Source organism: Halyomorpha halys, unplaced genomic scaffold (genome assembly GCF_000696795.3).
Source record: "Halyomorpha halys isolate HHAL.00 unplaced genomic scaffold, Hhal_1.1 Scaffold1312.1, whole genome shotgun sequence".
Classification (NCBI taxonomy): domain Eukaryota; kingdom Metazoa; phylum Arthropoda; class Insecta; order Hemiptera; family Pentatomidae; genus Halyomorpha; species Halyomorpha halys.
Genome location: NW_027111762.1, coordinates 87,045 through 106,024, shown reverse-complemented (window position 1 = coordinate 106,024; position 18,980 = coordinate 87,045). Strand labels below are relative to the sequence as shown.

At 32.2% G+C, this 18,980-nt stretch overlaps 1 protein-coding gene across 1 annotated transcript in view; it reads right to left on the bottom strand.

Moving 5' to 3' along the window:
• Positions 1 to 18,980, bottom strand: part of LOC106689252 (zinc finger protein 541) — a gene marked incomplete in the record, with an annotated part of 57,059 nt that overhangs the window by 20,207 nt on the left and 17,872 nt on the right. The window contains 6 exon segments of the mRNA XM_067049769.1: positions 1,196 to 1,416; positions 4,294 to 5,078; positions 7,657 to 7,807; positions 13,170 to 13,335; positions 15,238 to 15,373; positions 15,870 to 16,001. Of these exon segments, the coding sequence (XP_066905870.1) occupies positions 1,196 to 1,416; positions 4,294 to 5,078; positions 7,657 to 7,807; positions 13,170 to 13,335; positions 15,238 to 15,373; positions 15,870 to 16,001 (1,591 nt within the window).

Here is an 18,980-nt window from a genome sequence, read left to right as displayed (position 1 = left end):
GTCCAGAACATCTATATAAACATATCAATAATCTGTTCGACTCGATCAGCTGATACGGCCAGTAAGCTGTTATCGTACTCAGGCCGTAACTTATATATATATATATATATATATATATGTGTGTGTGTGTGTGTGTGTGTAAAGATATTATTGGAAGATTCCTAAACTATTAAGTCTTGATTATTATGTTTCTGAAATACTATCAAACAATTGAATGGTCAATGTTTTGCCAATTAAGGCATCATCCAAACTGAAAAAGATAGTCACATTGATGCAGATTAGAGAAAGTAGATCTCACGTGAATAGTCTAAAACAACTAACCAGAGTTGTTACTCCAAAACAGTTCAACATGCACATTGACTTGTTAGATATTTATTAGTATATGAGAGATGTAAGGCAATGATACTTATTTTGGAATCTTCCAATAAAATCTTATAAATAGTTTTTATTTATTTTTTCTCATCAATTAATTCACATTTTACACTAGATATATTTCTGATTTAAAGTAGAAATGAATTAATGTAAAACTCATAGGGCATTAAATCAATTGAACCCACACAATGCTGATTATGATTGTGATATGTAATTATTTTTATAATTAAAAGAAAATAAAGTACATATTTGCAATAAAAGAATAATTTTTTGCTATAAAAGAATAATAAAGCCTTTTAGATCATTAGATTAAATGTAATAAAGAATTATCGAATGATTTACATTTGATGGAAGGTTCTCTATGCCCAGTATAGGTAATTAATTTAATAATCATATATGAAATTTATTTAAGATGAAAATAAATTCATTGATATCAAAGGCAAAATTATTTTACCAATTTAAATAAAACAAAATATTTAACGTTTTAGCTAAAACACCATAATCAGGAAAAAGATTTGAATTACACATAGTGCATACATACTCAAACTCTCCTCTAACTTGGAAGTTTGAATCAGTAAGTATGTAGTATAGTTTTTGATTTAAATTTTTGTTCCTGGAGATTGTCTTTTAGCCAAAACGTTAAACATTTTATTTTATTTAAATTGGGAATTAACACTGTTTTATTTTCAATTTGCTTAAGTAATATGCTCTTAAAACGCTTTAAAAAACACAAAGATATACATGTATATTATATTATATTCAGTCTAAAACAGAGGACCTTAAGCCAAAAGATATAAATTTAGGTTTCTTTATTGTTCATTACCTTTATTAAGGGTAGTTGAACTGGGTGTAGATGTAACAGCTAGCCAATATAAACCCTGCCCAGGTCTTGATGGTGGGAGCATTGGTGGTGGAGTATATGACAAAGGTTTGTTTCCTTGAACACTCTTAAAATTTCTTAATCTTGATTTATATTGTGATACATACTGGTTGAATTCAAGACGGGGTCGTTTTCGATAAAGATGAAGAGGGCTCAATGCTAAACTAAAAGATATGAAATATTGTTATATTTATAAAAATATTATATTATAGTTAGCTTATCTGAAAGTTTGTGGAATTCTTTCAAATAAACTTCATTGAATATTTAAATTAAATTATTTGAATAAGTAACTTCCGTAGGTTTATTCAATTATTCTATACATAATTAAATAATAATAAGAATCAGATATCCTGGATCTTAAGAATAATTTATGATACATCTTAGTCAAAAAAGAAGCAAAAGAAAAACGTTTTTTATTGTTAATAATAATAATAATATCAGCACACTTCACTGAGTAAAACAATTCCTGTAATATTGAGACTCCATTGTAAGCCAGACAGCTATAGTCAAAGTGGAGGAAATGGAATGATGTAAAGTATGAGAAATGTATTTCCAGGAGAGAAAAAAACTTTATTCAAAAAAGTTGTGCTGCCCAACTATTTAGGTTGTTAAATACACAGCATATTTATATCTAGCCAGACAATTTTTTTAAAAAATTCTTATAATGTTTAGGCATAGTACAGTAAATTTATAATATATAATAGTAATACAATATTTTTTTTTGTTTTATCATTTTTGTTCTTTTATTTTTTCTTTCTATATTTTTCATTTTTTTTTTTTTTTCCTTTATTCCTTATTATTCTTCGTTTTTTTTTCTCCCACTATTTATCTATATATACAATTATATTTTCTCCCTTAATCCAATACCACTTTCCTTTTTTCTCCTCTTTAACAAACATAAAAAAAATTAAAATTTAAATAATAAAAATTGTAAATAAAATAACAATATATACACATAACATTCTATCTTACTTTCACACAAGATAAAATAATATTCAATTAAAATCTAAAAAAAAAAAAGTATCAAATACAGATAATAAATGTATATAAAAAAAAGTAAATATAAAAAAAAAATATTAATTGAAAAAGTTTATTGGGTTTGGAAATTGTTTAGATAAAATCTAGGAAAGGAATTGGAAACTTTTTTTTTTTAACTTGCTTCTATTATAAATACAGCAAGTGCTTTTATCATTACGCCTTTAATTGGAAAATAAATTGTATTTAAATAGCTAATTATTTAATAGAACCAAAAGTTGAGTCAATTATAGAAAAAAATTAATTTTAAAAAACAATTTTGTAGAGAACCCTGTTGAATTTTGTAATGATGTAATGTTTAGGGATGATTTTCTTTTCAAAATACACGTTGTTAATGGAAGAATTGTGGTTTGGAGAAAACCACACAGCATTAAAAAAATTGCGTGGAGCAGTTAAGCATCAAGGAGAGGGAGCTTTTTGGAATCATTAGACCATGGAGCACTTGCTACTATATGTTCGGAATATTGCATACCGACTTAGCCCTTTCAATGGGTGGGAAAGCTGAAGGAGTCTTCGGCTAGGGTGACTCGATGGAAAGAGCTCCTCGGTCAATACAGGAATAGAAAGAAGTTCGAATGGGGCAGGCCGACGTAGATAGAGGATCTCTTGAATGATAAACCACGCCAGATTATTTGGAAAAACTACCCGTCTAATGAAAACCGAATTTATTAAATACAGTAGAAGCTCGATAACAACTATTTGATCGACACCCGGTGTTAGAGTGTATCTAATTCGTCGTGCACTTAAGGTCGCGTCCAGAGCCGGACGAACGTATCATTTATACCCTGGTCACCCTGGCGTACTATCAAGGGAAGACCAATTACCGTCGCCTGAGCGAAACGTTCCCAGCCCTTAGACGTTAGTATTTTTGGTGGGACATGAGACGGACAATAAAAGAAACAATAGGTAATTGCAACGTGTGCCTTAGTACCAAGTATGATTGGCATCCGCCTAAAGCAACGCAGGAGGAGATGCCCATTGTGAATACGTCGCTCGTGATCTTGCAAATTGACACCTTCACTAGTAGGGGCTACAAATGGGTTATAGTGATTGACCTTTTCAGTAAGAGTGTGAGTCAGTTTTCTACCCCTTTTACTCTTTTTTTTAAAAGTTATTGTGCAATCATTCCTTAATTTATAAGAATATATACATATATATATATTTATACACATATGTTTGTATGTATTATCACCTTTATAAATATATGCAAAGAACCGCACGCGCCCGCTACTCTTAACGCTTCCGAGTCCACATTGGCTAACCGGTTATCGGCGGGTTTTGTCTATCAGCCGATCACCTCCTTTCAGAAAGTAGGTTAATACCCCGGTTTCCTCGGTGGACATTTCGAGGTCCAATACCGCTTTTCTCAGATCTTGTGCCGTGGCTGTCTTTATTTTAATCTATTCCAGTGTAATAGCGTGTCTTTGGCATCTCAGCTATCACTGGTGGAACTGGCGGTGGTTGGTTATCATGGGATGGATTCAGAACTAAGGCTCGTAAGCCCATAAAGTCTGTGCTCTTGTTCTCCATTTATGTCTGAGATCAATAAAGGGTTGTCTCAAAACTGAAATTCACCCTAAATACGTGCGAAAGAAAAAAAATAATAAGAGATAGAAAAATTAGTTCTCGAGGTTAGTTGTTCCACTGTATCTAAAATTCATGTATTTCGGCACCACTTAAGTATCGTCGCGAGAAAATAGTGAAAAAAAAAAGAGAAAATGGATGTGAAATGACTCACACGACTTCTAGAAATAGAATAGCTTTATTGAGTCCAGAACATCTATATAAACATATCAATAATCTGTTCGACTCGATCAGCTGATACGGCCAGTAAGCTGTTATCGTACTCAGGCCGTAACTTATACATATTGAATTAAACTAGCAGACAACTGAATTTAATTTTAAATAATCTTTTGATTTATTTCTATATTATTTGATGCTCAGAACAATCCAATGTTTTTAAAATTGTAACTCATATAATGAATATTAACATGAAACAGATTTACCTTGGAGTATTAAATACAGCATCATCAGCTTTATCTTTGGATTCATCAGAAATGAATTGTCCAATTTTCTCATATTTCTTTATAAATGTAGTTTTGGGCTGGAAGGATATACTTTTGATTTTTATGCCATTTTCTGATTTCAAACAAGGATATGAAGATGCAGCTGAGGCAAGTTTTGAACCATGCTTAGGAGATGTATGTATTACTCTCAATTCACCATTACTCCCCAGAAGTATTCCAGTCACATTCTGTGATGTTGCACCCTGTGATGTATTTTTCTGTAGAATTTTAAGAGGATGGAATTCTACTCGTTTTCTAGAGACAAATTCTTTGGGGCTGCTTGAAAGTAAAGGATCATCTGAATTTGGCATCATCTGTGATTGAAAGGATGCATTTGATGTGCTAGTGGAAGGAGAAGGAGATTTAGAAGTTAGGACTACTGCATCACTGGATACAGATGTACTTGATATTCCATTAGGAGAGAAAAAATCTGAAGGATTGGAATTTTGTAACAAAGAACTGTGGGAAGAAGACAACTTAGGTGAGGAATAGGAAAAGCTGGAAGAAGCTACCATAGGGGGTGAATAATTTTGTGGATCATTTTGCAGTTCATTATTTGTATCTTGGGAATGGCTGTAGGCAAAGTCTGCTAAACTGGCAGGTAGTGGAGAATCCAAAACACTCTGTAATTCCTGATTATGTTGAAATGACTGAGGGCTCGGTAAACATTCTCCAGCACTTTGACAGTCATCTAGGGCTGTAATGTCATCAATGTCTTCTATTTTCTAAAAAAAAAAAAAAATTAAATAATAAAAATTGATTAAAATGATAAGAAAATAAACAAATATAAGATGTAAGCATGAATTATATAGATATTGAATCCTATTATAACTTATATATTGAATCTCTTAGCCTTAATGTTTAAAGTACAAAACTGAGAGTGCTGAAATTAATAATCAAGAAAAATACATGTACATTTATTTACTGCATAAGCATGTTTTAAAAACCTTTTTTAATCATTTGAAAATAATGAAAAAGCCAAATGAACCCTTAACAGATTTTGATTATGCAAGTAATGATAACATTTAAATCCTCATATCTGAACATTGAAATGTTCAGCATGTTAAATAAATACCTGAAACTTTTTTAATAATATCTTCTGAAGCAGTGAGATTGACATCTCTTTTGGTGTACATGTTTACAAACACTGTTATGGACATGAATTTATGGATGGGAATGTCTGATAGTCTTGTAGCAATCAGCGAGCAAGGAGTGACGCCGCAACCCGCCAGAGCTCAGCACTACAAGCGTCTCAGAAGCTAAGCCAATTGTATAAAGTCTTATTATTATAAAAATACTGTATCTTGTACAAATGTTTATATGCAATATGCAATAATGCTATAAAATAAAAAAGATTGATCAAAAAGAGTCTATGGAACTATCTCAAGTAGAGTTGAAAGAGTGAACCCTCAGTGATAACCGATCACATGAGGCCTTTAATTGCCACCGGGCTGATCGGTCAAATCAAGCCTTTTCCAGGTCTAGTCATAGCACTGGTGGCGTACACTCTACTTGAGATAGAAAGGTTTATTGCCAATTGTATTCTCACAAGAGTTGTTTTTTAGTATGCCAACCCATGATGGCCTATCTCCTCTCCTTCTCTCCAGCAATCTTAGTCCGTGTCCGCTTTATCTCGGCAACTAAGATTGTAACCTGATCCTTAACGATTACACTGGTCTCTCCACTTCATCTAGGCAACCAGTGTAGTTGATCTCGTCTTTCCCCAGCTCTAGTCTGTCCGCTTCATCTCGGCAAATAGAGCTACACCTAGCCTTATCAGCTTACTGGTCCGTCCGCTTCATCTCGGCAACTAGTAAGCTGGCTCCTATCTTGACAGTTCTAGTCCGTTCGCTTCATCTCGGCAACTAGTAAGCTGGCTCCTATCTTGACAGTTCTAGTCCGTCCGCTTCATCTCGGCAACTAGAACTGTTACTCTACCTCAGACTCTCTCTTACCTAGACCTCCTCTACCTACGTCAGTGTCCAGGGATCATCCCCTGGCACTGCCCTTCCTTGCTTACCTATTATTGAATACGCCTTGTTGAGGGCCTTCTGTAAAGTGGATATCAGGCTGGAGAACCGCCTACGACCAGACAACCCCGACAGTCTGTATGATAAGTACTCTCCAGAAGTCAGGGAGTCAGTATGCCAACAATTTTATATATTATTACTGAGCTAAATTTTTGTGGATAATTTCATATCAAATCTCAAAATAATAGAATGTAGCTGAAACATATACCCTGCTTATATGCTCCAAAATTTTTTTTAAATTAAAATTTTAAAAAGATAAGATGACCAATCAATATTAGTATTTTTTAATTACTATCATCGATTTAGTATTTTTCAATCATCATCACCAAGTAGTAATTGTCCAATAAAATCTTATGTTAGAACTAGAATTAGAACTATTAGAAATATGATGTCCACAGGATTAAATTCATGTAATAATTTTATTACTAATTTTTAATCTTTGGTGTTTTTAGAGAAAATTGGAACTCTTTTAGATAAACCATTTTAAACAAAATAGGGAATTGTACTAATATGTGGATATTGAATGGTTTAAAAGTTTTATGGTGACATTCTACAATCAAACCTTGTGTCCTGTGATCAGTATAACAACTAAAATACAAGCAACATAATAACCACCTAACCTGTAGTAGTAATACTGTATAATATAAAAAGAACATTTTCAATACATTCACTTAAAAGCCCCTTAGTTCATATGTGACTGTTTTGCTCTTTTAATAAACTCTTGATTGTTCTTTATAATTCCTTTCATTGGCCAACAACAGGCTCTGTGCTTAGTAAGATTGTAATCAATGGTCTACCTAAATCAATTTTAAGAATGACAGAACAATGAAAATTCAGGACCTAAATGTATTATTCTCTAGAGCCCAATGAAATTAAAAAACAAACTATGAAGAGCAAAATGCTTGTTCATCCTTTTTTGGTTATGTCATGCAGTGCATTATTATCAAGTAATGGGCTACATATTTCAGCTGTAGTTTATTCCAGTAAGAATTTATATTATAAAGCTTTTCCAACAGTCTGTGCTTAATAGTAATAAGTAGAATTTTTCCCACTGGCTCCCTAACTGCTATAGCACTTTAAAGAAGCAGACATTTCCATAATTATTTGATAAATAAAATAATATTTATGTATTTAAAAAAATAAAGCTAAAAAAGGTCTATTTTAGAAAATGGGATCTAATAGCAATTCAGAATACTATAATACAGCAAATAAGATTAAACCAATATGAAAAACTTTATCATGCAAAAAAAATTTACAGTTCATGTTAACTTACAGTTGGTACTTCTCCCATACTACTGGAATCCACTGTTTCTAAAATAACAGATTCACTTATTGTTTTTTGAAAGGAAGATGTGTCAACAGTATCATCTGTCAATTCTTGTAATGAAATAATTCCATTTTCTGGATCAACCAAAGTAGTTGTGCTAAAATGATAAATAATGGTTTTATTTCAACTCACTTTACAAGATTGTCCTGCTATAAGTTCTTTTACAAGGAAAAAGTTGGAAAATCAAGCAAAGATTGATTTTTATTTGAAAAATTTATTTATATCACATATCTTACATATAAATGATTAAATTATTGAAAATGATCATATCTGCCTTGTACATAGGTATTTAGTCAGAAGAGCCAATTGTCTATTGAAGTAGGCAGTACTTCTTGTGAATAGTAGTCAACTGCTTTCACATCAGATTAACAAATTATAAACACAGAACTCCCGGAGGGCCCCAGAGAAGATTGGAAGAGATGAAAGTGGACATTTGATGAGTGATGGTTTGTGGGTACCACTTTGATGATACCACTAAATTTCATTTTGTCAAACATTGCCATAAAAATCGAGTCAGGAACTATCAGGAAGATATCCAGAAGCACTTATTGAAGTCCCTGAACACCACTATTTTTTTTAGACAACACTGGGTCTTCCTGCTGTTGAATTGAATGTGGGGTGGTGGAGACAAATAAAATGTTTTTACTGCTTTATTAGTTACAGTTAAATAATAAAAAAAGTTTTTACCGTAGTGAGAACAGACACACAGAAAAGCTTGATGGCAACTACCAACAGACTGTTACAAACCATTGCAAAGGCTTGGGCTCAATGATCCATATATTTACAGTTTGCCACAGAGCAACTTGTATACAATAAAAAATGAATTTTTACATCACTCAATATTCATTTTTTATCAAATTTAGTTTTACATAATTTTTCTTACAAAAACAGGGTTAGTAGAATTTTCATTTTACAATATTTTGCACACATTAACAGAATAATTTTAAATTACAATATTAGGTTTGTGCATAGACAAAACAATAAAAGACTTCTAAGTTACAATTTTTTGATTGTAATGTTTCAAAATCTCTTCATTGAATCCTAGGTTCAAACATCTCCAACTGGTCTTCTGTTCTTTGTATATGATTTGGACTTCTCGTCTTTCCACTGCATCCAGACTTTTCATAGTCAGAATTTTTGAAGTTACTATGAACATTTGGATCAACAGAAGGTTTAACAGTATTCCTTGGAACACTGAATCCATTTTTCTTTCTTGGTTTCTTCTTCTTCTTAGTACCAGTATATTTCTTACTTTTCCCTTCCAAATTATCAGCTTCGCAATTCACTTTCTTACTTTTTCCTTCTAAATTATCTGCTTTGCATTCCAAATTTTTTTCATCAATGCCCCAGTTATATTCATTTGCATTTAATGTAGGGTGTTCTTCATAAATTTCTGGGTGACCATTTAAAGCTTTTAATTTCTTTAACCTTTCTCCAATCTCACTAGGTTTCTCTTTCTGCTTCTTCTTCATGTCTTACACAATTTCTGTCTTTTCCTTTTCTCTAGAATCATCTGTGCATCTTAATGATCCTTCAAGTCTGCTAGGATACCTCTTTATCTGTAGATTTTCTTCTGTTTCAAATCTTAAATTGTTTCGGTCTCCTGCATCAGCTTGTTCTTCCAGTTCTCTTTCATCTTTAGTTAAATTTTCATTATCCTCTTCTACAGCCTTTTCATTTTTTACTTTTATTTCCACCAGTGCTTCACCACTTTCATCTTCAGATTCTCAATCACAATTCAACTCATTTTTAAATAATTTTTTGTATCTTCAACATAAGCTAATGGTTTAGATGCTTTGGATCCACCACTAGATTATTCACCAACTACATAGTCTTTAACAAACACAGATGTTTCAGTGTCTTATTTTGGTTTCTGGTACATTTATAGCATAAGCTTTCGCATTTGATTCAATCTTCAAGTCCACTACATAAAATCCTCTATGAGATCTTTTTCCAACTATCACAGTATCATTATTTACAATATTTACTTTGTTTTTAGAAAAAGTCACGTATCCACCGTTCTGTGTTATTCTATCCACAGATAAAAAATCTCTGCTGAGATTTAGGATGTACATTACATCGTTCAGTTGAAACTTGTCACTTTTTACACAACCAACCATTTTGGCTGTCATGGATTCACAGTTTTTACCTCAGAATATGAGTTAATGGTCTCTAATTCACTGTTGTTACTATTAAGTTTTGGGCTTTACCATCATTTAGTACATACATCTTATAGTCTTTACTTTGCTGGTCTCTGGGAGGCTCAAAATCTTTAGAAACAATCCGTTGGCTTTTAAGAAGATGTTTACCTTGAATTTCCACATTTGGAAGTTCTCAGGTCCTGTCAGCCGCTCAATTCAATTTATTTCATTAAAGCTGCTGAGATCCATTCTATATTACTGCTGCACTTAAATGCTTTCACTTTACTTAGTATTTGAACACAAGCAAACACTACAGAACTGTTTTTACTGTCTCACTACAAATTTTAATTTCGCGAACTGCCTGCGAACGCTTTTTCTCAACCGCTGCCTTTAATTGTTCCAACTGGCAAAGTATAATCCAGAATTAATGGTCTGGTTGGGCGGTAGGAGCTCAAAATAAAGGACACTTTTCCTATCCCACCACTAGCACAGAATTACCTTTTTTGGAGGTAATTCTGTTTTTGGAGTCGTTAACGGCGGGTCACTTCGTTTTCCCCAGGCCTTTTCCCTCACAATATTATTGTACAGGACCAACTTTTCATCCCCAGTTATCAACCTTTTTGAGAATGGATCATTAACATTGCGTTTCAGGAGGGAATCGCTAATGGATGTACGGTCCAATAAATTATTTTCCGTTAAATTGTGAGGAACCCATATATAACTTCGAGAAGTATATCTCGCAGCCCCCAAATGATTTAAGACACTTGCATGAGATATGTTAAGCATTTCTTCCGTGTTCTGATATCCCTTGTCGTAGAGTGAGGGTTGTCTGTGACCAATGCTTGAATTTGGTCATTGTCAACAGTTGAAGGACGACCCGAGCGCTTTGCGTCTTACAAGTCAAAATTTTCGGTTCTGAACCGAGTAAACCACTTACGTACGGTGTTTTTTCCTAAGGCATCACTACCATAAACACTATAAATTTTTTTAACCGTCTATGCAGTCGATTTTCCTTTTCGGAAATAAAAAATCATTAAATGACAAAAATGATTTTTTTCTTTTCCATTTTGAGCAAGCAAAATATCACTTAAAAATAAGGAATTTCGGTTGAAACTGATGCATAACAGTACCTTAACTAATCCTTTTTTAGATTATGTAAACATTATTGACCAAGTAAACATGATTTTATAAACACAGAGAGGATTAAATTGAAATATTGAAAAACGCTATGAACTTATTTTACAACCCAATATTTTAATTCTACTCTGTATAATTAGTTCTTTAAATGAATAATTACACTCATTCAGAATTCTCCTTATATATTTTCTCACCTCACTACAACGTATTGTGCCTTAATACTAATTCCCAAGTTGTTTCAATCATGAATTTTAGTTAATTATGAAATTAACTCTGTCAATCTGTCTTAAAAATATTTTCGTGTTCATATAAACTTGATAAAGAAGGTTACTTGTGACTTATAGACATGTATGAATACAAGAATATTTTAAAGACAGATTGACCTATACTTGATTTATAATTTACTAAAAATCAAGATAAAAGCAACTTAAAAATGAACATTTATGGCCCAAACCGTTCTTTGAGAAAATAAAATAAGCAAAATTCTAAATAAAAAAAAATTATAGTAGAGAGTTTTCCACCTGAAGTACTGCATGTTGTAATGGACAACTGCCCCTCCCCCTCCATATCTATTTCATTAGGATTATGAATAAATATAATAATTTAATTTTCATTAATTCATTTATGTGTAAGCCAAGTTAGAGAAATAAATTTCATTGTCAAAATTCAATCATTTAATTTTTCCACCTTTTCCCTTGTAACAGAACTTATGATAGGAAAAGGTGAATAGTTTATAAATTATAATTCATAACTACTAATCTTTAACAGTTGATCTACAAACAGATTCCCTTTAATCCAAACAAGCTATAGACTGTCTTTTGTAACTCAGATGGGTCAAAGGATCTTGTAAAAGCTTAATGTTGGCTATGTAGAATGTGAGAGAATTGTCTCAAGCAGGGTCAAGTAGGAATCTGGAAGGTGTTTTGTTCCAATACAGAATGCATATTACACATTTTTGGAGATAAAATAGAAAGGGAAAGAAATAACATTTTTAGAATCACATGTTAGTAAACAGGGAGCATTAGAGGAATATCTTGGGAACTGCCCACCAAGACCCCTGAAGGATTTACTGTTGGGATATAAAACAGTCTTGGAAAGAACATATAGCTAGCTATCTTGCTTTCATAGAGTTTCTGAAAATAAAATTTTTATTTTTATTTTATACTTGACAAGTTCCAAAGATTGTACCATAAACTGGGGTTACTTTGTGACAGTATCCTATTTGCTCTGTAGGACAACCCTAGTAAAGAAGATAACCCCCATTAATGGTACTTTGAAATATGCCCAATTTAAAATCAGAGGTGCCACTGATAAAGTAAAGTAGCAATATGTGTGATATAAATAAAAGGAAATTTTTTTAATACTTCCAAAATCTGTGTATATGTACCAACGGAGAACAGAAAAGAGGGTTTATATGGAACACTCTTTCAAGATTATGATTTGAGACCCAATCATGACTTTAAAATAATCAGGGGTGATCTAAATGTGAATGTGAAGCAACTATTTGTATATTTGGTAAATATGAAGTGTTAAATGATAATGGAATTATATGTATAAAGCTCACCCAAGGAAAAGGTATGGTGATCAGAAGTACGCAATGTACCCGTAAAGAACTATATGGGAAAACATCGCTGTCCCTGAATGAAAAAAGTATCAAATGAGATAGATCATGTTCTTATTGATGCTATACACAGTTCTGACATAAATGATAAGAGAAACTATCTATGAGCGGATGGGAATATTGACCATCTATTGATATATTCATCTACTTTTAGACAAATAATAATATGTTGTGTATGTAAAAGGAAAAAAGAAGCCTCTTCATCAAACTAGGCTAATAAAGCTTATAAGAGCATGTTTATAGCATAACAATGGAATGCAATTGAAATTTTCAGATGAACACTAAAATACAACCTGAGGAAGGAGATTATATGGTAACCAACATGAAAGACCTATTGACTACTTACATTTAGAAGATAACCTTATTTATGGTGGTCATTACTAGAGCAGGTCATTACTTACTCATTTGATTAGAGCATTAGAAATCAGAAGAAATTTATTTTATGGTTTGTTAAAATTTGAATTGAATACTGGCATTGATACTCTTAAGATTACAATATAAAAAAACAAACATTATGGTTTGAATATAATAATATACTTATATGAAAACTGAAAAAGTACCCATCCATTGTCTTATGCATTCCAGGATCAGGGGCAGATCTTCTAAGAGTGATTTTAGGAGCTCTCTTGATGATTGGATTGTCAACAGTTACTGATTTTTGTAACAAGCCAACATTTTGTGCCACTATTTCATCCCCATTTTGCACTGTGAACGTCCCTTGTTCGACTCAACATGAAAATAAAAACCTACGTTAGTATCTTTGTGATAATAAAACCTATAGTTGGTGTTAAAAATTTATCAATATACATTAAAACTCTATCAATTCAACTCTTTGGAAGTATAAGCCAGACATTGTTCCTTTGATGTTTTCTAAACTAATTAAAGTGCTCTTGTAACTGAGCAACATTGGCCTCCATATGCAAAAATACACATAAATTCATATATACACACATATATATTTGTACTAACATACCTAAGACTTATGTTGGATGATTATTATTAAATCAAGATTACAATTTTTTATTTCCAAAAAGCTTTAAGTTTAAAATTATGAATTGATAAGGGATAATATAGCATAGTATGTGGCTAATGCTACTTAATTGTGGATTTAAAATTTTATATTTTATAAAACTTTTAAATCTTCAAAAATTCAATTTCGTGCAGTTTGTGTGGTTACAACAAAGTTATTTGGTGTGCTATATTATACTATGTGCTATTTGCTGCTAGTAGTTATGTAGTTATTTGCAGTTACTCATGGTAATACAATGAAATAAGTAAAAATAGGTATAGGTGAATCAAACAAGGTGACAAACTATTTACGACATTAAAGGTTTAGGGAATCAAGTTATCAAAGATGTAATTTAAGTGGGGTAAAAGAAGGATCAAGGACTGCCCTATATAGCTGTGGTGTTTTTAGGCAAGTAAATTTAATACTGATAAACAAAAATTTAATGTTGAGAGCATAATAAATTGAAAACAGTTGTCTATGCAAATAAAAAAAAGAAGAAATGTTTTAGTAATGAATCTGTTGTAACAAGTTTGAAATGTCGAAAATACAGGTGTTGTTGGAATCAATTAATTGGAACCGGGTATTTATAGGGGGACTTGCAGCGTTCCAACGCTATTGCCACCAATTTATTGTTATCTTCTACTCTTCTCTTGAAACGTGAGGACGTCATCTTTAATGCCTACTTCTTTCTTCAACAAGAGGTTCAACTAGAGGTATTCTGGCTATCATGCACGTGTGTATATCATGTATGTGTGTGTGCATATATAATTTTTTTTTTCTATAGCTAACTATTTTTGACTTTAAGTGTGTGGACATAAATTTTTACCATTTGAATAGTATTTATATTTGAAATTATTAAACATTTTATACTTATTAAGAAATATAGTGTAGTATAGCATGGATGAGAATGATTAAATAAACATAAGGAAAAACATATATCATATAATTTAGTGATAATAATAATACTTTATTGTGACAAATAGTTTATACAAATAGTAATGTATAATGTAGCAGTCCAATGTGTTTAGACAGCACTGCTTGTAACTTTTTCTCTTTTCTGTTGTGTTCAAGAACCTATGATATAGTCTTTTGTGTAACTTTGAGGAGTCATGGATGATTGAATTTTTTTATTGGTAAAGTCATTTAAATAATATTCACCACTCTGAACTAATATATCAGGACTATTAGGTTTCCTAGGAATGTGTATTCTTCATTTGACCAAAATATGCATTTTTAGCTTCAAATCAACTACAAACATGCAAATATTTGTGTAAATTGGAAAATGTCATAAAAAAGTGTTATCAATGTTAATTTATTATTATTATTATTTTTTTTTTTAGTTGTTCCAGGATAAGAAAGTAGATACAAAAGGTGAGGATTAATAAAAAACTTTTTATATAAAAGAAACTGAGCACCAAAATATGGTTGATGCATGACTAAAGTCATTAAGTGTTAGCAATATATTTCGAGAATAAATATTATTTACCACACAAAAAACAGACATATGACCATGAGATATGGTTTCAGTCCCATCACAACCAGCTATCTTTTTAGTAGTAGTTCAATTAAACGCCTACTTAAGAGGTGAAGGCACCAAGTTGTAACATCATGATAAGTACCATTTATTATTCCACTTGGTTTAGAAATTCTCTTCAAAATAATTTTCTCCTCTATCAGAGCACGGACACTAATGCTAGCGGTTTGTAATGGTGTTGTATTTACATCTTTTATTTCATACCTCCTTGCATCTGAATCCTGCAAAATAAAAAAATGATTATCTAGACTTTATTGGTTGTGAAAACCAATCCAGTAGTGTTGATGTATTACATATTAAATATTATTTTATCATAGATAGGTTATGGGAAGAAATACAAATGGCGTGAACACAAAAATTGTGGATAAAAATATAGTGCTTATACCAACATTAGTGTAAAAGATATGAACAAAGCTGACAAAAATTATTTAATTTTTGATAACTTGTAATTTGGAATTTTTATTACAAGTTACAGATTTCTGAGATTTTTAAAATTGTTATAGTCTGATAATAGGTTTATTCTAACGAACAGTTAGACCACCTGAAAACTGGCAGAGATTTTTTCTGACCAGCACAAATGCCAAGTTCAGAACTGTTTCTGACCATCACAACAGTCCCTGGGCCTGAGTAAGGACTGGGAATTGATTCTGAACACCAATAGGAGATTTTAAAATATCTTTCATTTTGTAACATTATGATTATTGAAGGCTGCTTTACCTTTTTGAAATATCCTCCGTGTAGTCTCATATGTCCATTAAGGGCCGGAATATTCTTGAATTTTCGATGACATAAATTGCACTCTACTGGTTTAATACTGCATGTCATAGCCTTTGCAGCGGATTGACTGGTCTAAAAGATATGTTTCTGAATGTATTACCATCTTACAATTTATACTAAATAATAGTAAAAAACAAATAATGAATGGTTAGAGTTAACCTATGTGCAAATTTTAAACCTTTAATTATAGGTCTCATAAATTGTTAAGTACTACAGGAATCCATAACTATTTTATCGACTTTCAACCTCACATTAATAAATAGAAAGTTACAACATCCTGTTTTAACATGTAAGCTCTTTAATAAATAATTTCATTGTTTACATATTTACAACTTAAAATTAGAATATTTAATATTTCTTAAATATAGTTAATAAATAGTTAAATAATAGATACTATGTTGTAGAAAATTGGTATTATTATTATTTAATTTGTAAATAAGACACTAAACACTAGAAGGCGACAACTGCTCTGGCATGGAACCTTTGTTTTGCAGCAGTCGAGCATGGCGTCTATTAATGGAAACATATACTCTTTGTCTTCAGATATGAACAATGTATAAGTGTTCAATATAAAAGTAGTGAGGGAATAATTATTAAGAAAACTATAAAATGAATATGGTACTGGAATGAAGACATATCCCTGCTTTACTTTAATAGTGGCACATCGGACAAAAAAGTGTTTGGTTATTTCGAGTTTGACACATTCCATTAATTGTACTGTAGTAAAAGGGTAACTTTGTGATGGTCTTACTATTTTTAGGACAGTCTGTAGTACGACCCTTATAGAGAAAGTAGCCCTAGTATTTGCTGCTATTTTTGGAGTATATCCAGTATAAAATTAAAAAAAAAATGTTTGTACCACTATTAAAGCAAAGTAGGATTTAATAAATACTATAAGGAATAAAAATATAATACTGGCAAGAAACGCATAACAAATAAAAATACTTAGGACTTGTGAAACATGAAATGACGCATCTAAATGTCCGTCCAGTAACAAAGTAATGAAATAAATGGGATGACTTCATTATTCAGAGATGAGGGAGGATCAAAAATCAAAATTTCTGAAAAAATTCAACATTAATTTTTGATAGTACGAAGAAAGGAATGTGAACAAATAAAGAGGAATGTTTTTAGAAAAATTTCATCGTTTTTGAAAAAAATATACATCCATTTATATTACATATAAATAGACATTTCTGTTAAAGTAGTCCTGATAAAGAACTGGAATGTGAAACAAAACGTTACCAAAAAAATACACTAGAATGTGGTGTTATATTATGACTCCCCCCAATCATTATCCAAGTTTAAATTTCAAGGTAAACTATCTCATGTAAAATCTGTAAGTTTCAAACAATGATTTTTTATATAAAATTTTAATTTTTGAAAAAAGTCCACTCTCATTTATCTGTTTTTGGTTTGTAATTAGTATTTTGATAAGGAGAGGTCTTCAAGCTATAAGGAGTTTGTGAATTTCAGTTTGCTGACGACCATTGATAGTGGTCATATCATTGGGTGAGTAATATATGGAATTTATCATGAGAAAATTCCTTGAAATATATGGACAGTGGGGTCTGGAGATAGGTTTAAAAAAAATGGAATATATACCTTTCAACTTGTCTTTCAGCTCTCTGTGTGAAGGGCTGGACTATTTCACTATGTATTGTTTTTTAAGCATCTTTGAGTAAGTAGGTGGCAGCATTAGTGGGGAACACTAAACATCTTTTATTTATTATTTATTTTTTTGATCCAGCATGAGTGCACCGTGGCCACTATTAGACATCTTTAGTAAAGTACAAAAATACTTGGAAAATAAGATCACAAATGGCAAAAGGTTTATCTTGATAATGAAGCCTACTCTAAAATATATATATATATATATATAAAGTTTCAGCCAGCTGTAGAACTCATATCAGCTGATTCAAATATAGATTAGCTGGACTCGATATAAGTCAGTCTTTGAGACACTACTGAGTTGGTCATTTCTCTCTTTCTTATTTTTTTTTTTTCAGTTTTTGTTTTCGCAAACGTTTAACTGGTGCTGAAACCTGGGAACTTTAGATACCGGAGTAAAGAAGAATTTTTTGTTGTTTTCTCATCTTCAATTTTTTTTTCTCTCTCATTTTTGAAAATAATGGCTACCAATGGGATCTTTAAATAAGCAGTTTTGAATCTGGAAGCTTTGAATCAAAATGTGTGATCAAGATGTGGTTTAGAACACATCTCCCACAGAGGAGATTCCTCCACTACCAGAAGTCTCTCTTGCGGAAGCACATACCACGACACTAGATTGAATCAAAGTACACACGGCAACCACCCAAGAATTGAGGAAGGCCGTTTCTGACCTCGAACGGTTCACTGGGGAAATGGGTGAACTGAGATACTTCATAAAAGGAGGTGACTGACTGATAAGCCAAGTTGAAGTTAAATCAATCGAAAACCTACTTGATAGCAAAGATGTAGAGGCATTAAAAGCAGCAGTCGTCTGCGTAGTGAAGAGAAGCATCCTTAATCAGATTCAGGCGGATGAAGAGACCCCTTGGAGGGTCATCAAGGAAAGATTACAAAAAAGGTGCTCGGAGGAGGATATATTCATGATGATCAGGGAAATGAAGAAACCGGGACAATCTAGTTGGTAGTATGCTATGGGGCTTCTGGCATGCTACAACAGAATCACAGATAAACTCAAGGAGATGATGGAGACAATCCAAGTATGGGGCCAGATGCAATTCCTATCCATGGTACTAAAGACTCAGTTGGTAAAAGAACTGGGATGAAGAAGGGAATGCCGAGACAGAACTCGTTTGTGGAATGTGCTTAAGATCTTATAGAGTCAAGTACTAGGTAGGTGGAGGCCCAAATGAAAGTAGAAGAGCCGGGGTGGACTAGAAAAGAATATCAACGGATGAGAAACATGTCCAACCCTTGGAGGAGGAGAGAACACAGAGATGATTGGAGAGAGAGAGAGAGAGAGAGTAAGTAAACAGGAAAATAGAGCGAGCCAAGTGAAACCCAGAAGCAATGGTCGGCGGGAGAACCACAAGTATGGTTGCA